At 37.9% G+C, this 6,000-nt stretch overlaps 1 protein-coding gene and 1 long non-coding RNA gene across 4 annotated transcripts; one reads left to right on the forward strand and one right to left on the reverse strand.

Moving 5' to 3' along the window:
* The first annotated feature begins 19 nt into the window (after positions 1 to 19).
* On the forward strand, positions 20 to 3,338 carry LOC113639302. 3 transcript variants are annotated; one of them, XR_003439803.2, is made up of 5 exons: positions 20 to 169; positions 272 to 374; positions 881 to 1,170; positions 1,338 to 1,448; positions 2,686 to 3,338. It is a non-coding gene; the product is annotated as an uncharacterized LOC113639302 (long non-coding RNA). The 3 variants fall into 3 exon arrangements; XR_007138841.1 differs by having other exon boundaries at positions 44 to 169; positions 252 to 374; XR_003439801.2 differs by lacking the exon at positions 20 to 169 and having other exon boundaries at positions 179 to 374.
* Positions 3,339 to 3,965: 627 nt separating this feature from the next.
* Positions 3,966 to 5,649, reverse strand: LOC113639298 (claudin-23-like). The gene has a single exon (XM_027141085.2). It carries the CDS (start codon positions 5,548 to 5,550, stop codon positions 4,738 to 4,740), a length of 813 nt encoding a protein of 270 aa, XP_026996886.2. The 5' UTR covers positions 5,551 to 5,649; the 3' UTR covers positions 3,966 to 4,737.
* Between the last annotated feature and the right edge of the window lie 351 nt (positions 5,650 to 6,000).

Consider the following 6,000-nt stretch of genomic DNA (forward strand, 5'->3'; position numbering starts at 1 on the left):
TCCATTAGCCCAACACTCAAACGCTCATTTTACTAATTAGACATTTAATCAACGTAACGTATTTAAACAGCGTCGTGTATAAAACTACTAGTTCTCTCTCATAGTTCCCCCTGTGTGTTCGAGTGCGCATGCGTGTACGAGTGCGCATTTTTTTCACCTGTGATTGCAGGTATGTACTTGAGTGTGGAACAGGGTGCGGTAAGGTTTCACTCATCCTGTTGTTCCCGGATATTCAACCCATAACTCGTTAGTTGATCTGTTTATTTCACAGCATTGCACAAATTCAGTGGACACATTAAAACAACCTGTAAGGTAGAAGTTTAAAAACTTCTACCTGGAAGTTACATTCAGTTTGGATAATAACCTGAGAAACGGTGAGTATGCAAGATCATTATGTTTGTGGTGTTTACACCTGGGCAGTTTAGTAGGTCAGTTAGTTACCAGACTACTGCACACAGCATAAAAAAAAGATCTTTAAGATGATCATTTTGTAAAGTTTTGTAAAGTTTTTTTCTAACTAGTTATGCTTTCTAGTTCAAATATTAAGTTACACCAACTTTATGTTGCTATGTAGATAAGAACTCGGTTTTAATATTGTAAACAATCCAAATATTATCAGTTTAAAATCTTTGACTTTTATGTAAAGTGATTAGAAATTGTGAATAGAGCTGGACAGAAGACTTTTTGTCTGTCGGATTTGTATTTATTTATTTTTTCTTTATCCACTACTTGTACATTATGTTAATACAAAAAAGTTATATATTTTACAATGTAATTATCAACAACTCACTCTGACACACACACAAAACCTTAAGATATTCAAGCGAAATGTAAAGACTGATGTGATTCTTAATAAAATGACATGGCTTTGTCTTTGCAGAAGTGAACAATGCCTAATCTTTCCAACAACCTGTTGGGTGATGGAGCGCTGAGTCAGAACTTGTTGACATGCAGCGCTCAGCGCTGTAATAATGTTGGGGATTGTGTAATTCGGAACGGATTGCAGGTTTGTAAGTGTATGCTGGGCTACAGAGGAGACTCGTGCAAAGAAACGGTCAATGAAGGACTAGCCGTCCCTCTCACACTGGGAGTCCTGGGTTTCATCATTGCCTTTATTATCCTGGCGTTTGCTCTAGCATTTGTCCAGCAAAGGAGAAGGGAACGTATATGGTAAGATCTCTGCAGTGTCTTTCTTTTACTTTGTCTACATTTTTTATCTTTACTTTGACTACATTTTTATCTGAACATTTTTTTTAATCAAGTGCATTAATTCACTTTCATTTCAAAGCGTGGGAACATTCATTGGTGTCAACTTTCACTTCTAACTGTCCTCCTAGGGAAAAAACTAACGCGGAAAAGGAGGCCTTGAAAAACAATGGAAATGTATCTCACACAAAAATAGGTTTGTGACCACTTCACTCCAACACAAGATAAACCATCAATAAAAGGTATTTTTAATTTATTTTGCAATGATTTCTGTAATAAACTATTTTCATATCCCCTGTTGAATAAAACATGCATCTGGACAGCTATGTGTGAACTGAATGAGTGAGTCTTAAGGTTTTTTTTCCCTACAAACTTAGAAATTGGAATAACACCTGGAATCATACACTCCGATTAAACCCATATTATGAATACATATAATTCAAGATTTGTTAATCTGTATAAATTCTGTAGATGTCATTGTTATAGTTGAATATGCATTTTTATTTAGCTGTTTTTCCCATCATAATCAGCATTAAAGATAGTAGCAGATAATTTGCACCTCGAGAGCAGGGTGAATTATCCACTCTTGCTCACTTTGCAATAGCTGGGATGGAAATAATTTCTTGATGATCATGCGAGTGCTTAGATTTTTCTGTGCTATTGCAAATTGTTTTAGAACAGTAAAAAATACTAATCACAAACTGGGGGGAAAAAAGTGTGATATGTGTGATATTTTATTTCACCTAGCCCTAACGTCCCCTAACCTTTGCAGAGTCTGTTGTATTACAGTTAAAACATTTGGCTTGTAGCATGCAAATATTTTAGTTACTTTTCCCAACGCATTCAGCACTTTAAGACTACCCAAACATCTAGACGGATTTTGTATGTACTTCCAGTAAGAATGCGTAGCCATGGTCAAAAAGGATTTCCAATACAATGGGCAGCATTTTTAAAAGTCTGACCACCTGTAAATATTAAAAAACAAACAAACAGAAAAACGGTTTGGCATTTTAATTTGCCATTTTCCTGAATATTTAGAGACAAATAAAATATTCAGACACACACAAAATCTTCAAGTAACACCTACAGGGGGAAAAAAAGTATTTAGTCAGCCAATAATTGTGCAAATTCTCCCACTTAGATGAGAAATGATCACAAGAATGGTAATTTTCCATAATTTGCAAATAAATTCATTAAAAATTTCATTTCCTGGATTCTTCCCCCCCATTCTGTCTCTCATAATTGAAGTGTACCTATGATGATAATTTTTGTGTGGAGTGGGAGAACTTGCACAATTGGTGGCCGACTAAATACCCACTGTATATATGATGGAATTATTAGATTAGCTGCAAATAAAGCTGATGCCATTGAATAGGCCATATGATTCATGATGTTTACTTTGTATTGTTGTACTGAGCAAGTTTATTTTAAGTGCAAGTGTTTTCTGACTGATCTTTGTTTTTTGTTTTTTCACCACAGGAAAAAGGGAGTTTTTGTATGTCTAAAGTATTTCAACGAAGATGAATACTCATTGTCGTTGTTTGCTTGGAAGCATGCCTTAAAAGTTTGGGACCTTTTATGCTTAATACAAAATCCTCATTTCTGCTTTTAAAGGAAAGAAAACAGGTGTCTTGTGCTTGGGGGCTCCTTGAAAGACTCAGCTTGCTGAATGGTAATGACTGATATTTTGCGTATGCCTTCCTGTTTTGCCAAATGTGTTCTCAGTGGGGTTTTTTTTTACATGAAATGTCAACGATACTCTCAATCACGTACCACTGAGACAATGACTATGCAGTATCTTACTTAAAATGTCAAGTATTTCTGAAATGTGTTTTTCTTTACATAGTTTCAGATCCTGCTGGCCAGTTGAAACCATGCAGCATTTTAGATTAGATTGGCTTAGAGATTTGTGTTTTGGGTAGTTTGGGTAGCTCTTGTACTTTTGATGAACACATTTCATGTTACTTAAGCCTTTTGACAAAAGCACTAGAATTAGATGGTCCACTGTATTCGCACTTCAAAATCTGGCCATGAAAAAAATCGTTAATCGCATTTTTATGTTCCAAGGTTTTCTTTTTAAACTTTGTCTTTAGTTCACTTATTGTTACCTGAATAAAAAGCATGTTAGATTACTGTGCCTCATGCTCAAGTTATTTTCAGAATTTGTTTGGTATTAAATATCACTCATTTCATCAACCACAGAATTTAAAGTCAAAACAATTAACAATGAGGTTGTTTTTCCTGTAACAGCACATCCTTTTGTGCATGATATGAGGATATAAGCCATGCATGTGTTAATAAAAACTGAATATGATCTGTTAATTCATTAGAGAGGAAACCTACTTGGAGCTAAAACATCTTTTAAAACATGTTAAACGGCTTTACTTTGTTTATATCAACATTTTCGCCTGCAGTAATTATGTATACAGTGTATGATCAAATGAGTTACTGAGACATCTTTGGGTCAAAAACCGTGAAAGAAGATAATTGGTTGTTTTAGTCAAACTCATTTTAATCAACCAAATTTGATATCTTTTTATATGCACACAAAACAGGAATTTTCCTCTCTTCCTGTCCCCTATAAACACCCTTGCTTGAGTATTTAAAGTAAAGCCACACCAAAACCAGACAGACCAGTCTCACCTGATTCCAGAGCTAGTTTTACTTAAGCTAGTCTCTTATGCATTAATTGGTCCCTGAAACCAAAATTCAAACTAGAAACAAAACGATCTCAAATGACGTTTCATTGACAACAGACATATGTATTAATAACTGCTTTTTTAATTATTAATCCACAGTGCTCAGGTCCCAAATTCAATACATTATCTACAATATTTACAAAAGTTAAAGCATTAAATACTGTGTTTACTTGTGTCCAGTGCCATTATATAATTACACAAACAACTGTTTACCTATGACACATGACGGGCAAAAGATTTTCTCAGAAAAAAACAACAAACAAAAACAGACCCAAGTCTGTCAGATGTTCCCACTCAATCTGGCACATAACCAAAGTAGATGTATAAAGTAAAATCATATTTCCCCTCGGCAGTAGTGTTAATATACTGGATTACAGACGTCACTGTATTGATAAACATGTGATATTCAGAGTAATGTAACATTTGAACAACGTTTTATTCACAGTAAGAAGAGATTCATCCTTCATAAGAAGTTATTTCTCCAAGAGATTGGGGAACCTTCACATTGTGTTCATGTTCAAGTCCAGTATTATGTCAGGAATATGAGATTAAAGCTAGATCTAGACATATGATTTAATATAATATCAACTGAGATCATCCTACTGTATCAGGATACCTTTGGATAAAGGGTAAACTTCTAAATCGATAGAAAATATATTCCATAGCTTATATAACCTAAATTCCTGATGTTTGCGCGTGTTAAATAACCAATCGAACCTTTAAACTTTATATATCTCTATATGACCAACGCTTATTAGTCTGTAAACCTGCCCAGAAGGAGCCTTTGTGCGCTCCATATGGTTGAGAAAGATAAAGTCTGGATAGTCCTGCATCACAAATCCGCGTCGTAAGGTCTTCCGTTGTAGGCAGGGTTCACTGTGCCTTTTCTCTGCGCTTTAGCTCTGGGGTAATCGAGTTCGTCGTCCACCGAATATCGGGAATTCGCTACGCTCGAGCTGCTCGGTGTTGCGCTCCTGGGTATGTTGTTGCGCGGGTATGGAACGGGATTAGGCGCACGAGAGCTGTAACGGGGCGCGCGCGCTGGTTTCGGCGGCTCCTCGCGATTTCGTCCACCGCAGCATCGACAGAAACCCACGCATACGACAATACCAGCAAGCACTTCCATGATACCACCGATGTAACCCAAAACTATGCAATAACCCACCCGGATGTCTGGGTTTTGTGCGTTGGAAAATGTTGTAGTAGTGTTGAGGCTGGTAAGCTTATTCGTGTACCAAGAGATAGGGATGATCGTGAGCACACCTGAGCAGAAAATCAAAATGCCGCCAATACCGGCGAGGACCCACCGCGGACGCCGGTCAGTCCAGCAGCGCGTGGCCGGCGTCAACACGGCTAGACCGATTGCAGTAACGATCAACGACGCGATCATCAATCCCTCTGCCACGGGAATGACCTGGTTGTTAAAATATGTTTGATCGTTGCCTCGCAGGTTGCAGGTAATAGAAGAGGATATGGTGGAGCTCTGGCAGATGTCCCAGATGCCCTGGTTGATCACTACGTCCACAGCCTGGTTGGCAACGTTATAGATCTGACGCCATGCGGGCGCAACTGTGCTCGTCAGGTTCAGGATCCATCCGCAGGGTGCAAGCACCAGTCCGAATATCAAGATCCCTGGTGTCCTCATCGTGGAGCTGGAAAGGCGCGACGATCCCCTCGTTCCCTCGTTCTCTCACGCACAACTTGCTCCAAACACTCGCACTTTGGCTTATAAACAGGTGACGCGAGAGTGAAACTGAGGGTGGATCCTTCCATTCATGCTTGACATCAATAGCCCCGCGGAACAGTGCAGCGCTCTGATAGGGAAGTTTCGTTAAACGCTGCATGCTTTGAAAAGAATTTACATAAGTTTCAACGTTTCAACTTGTATTACAGGATTTGTACGTTTTCCCCTAGAGCTAAAAAAATGTATGTAGGCTACTTTTGCGCTTGGAACATTATTAAATTCTAAGATAATTTAGCAACAAACACTATATATAAAGAGATAAAACAATATGTGGCCACTTAATATGTATTTGTTGATTTGTCCTCATTCACCTATGAACACAAGAAGCACATGAACACAAGAAGCACGTGA

The sequence above is a fragment of the Tachysurus fulvidraco genome, chromosome 20 (genome assembly GCF_022655615.1).
Source record: "Tachysurus fulvidraco isolate hzauxx_2018 chromosome 20, HZAU_PFXX_2.0, whole genome shotgun sequence".
In the NCBI taxonomy this organism is placed as follows: Eukaryota; Metazoa; Chordata; class Actinopteri; order Siluriformes; family Bagridae; genus Tachysurus; species Tachysurus fulvidraco.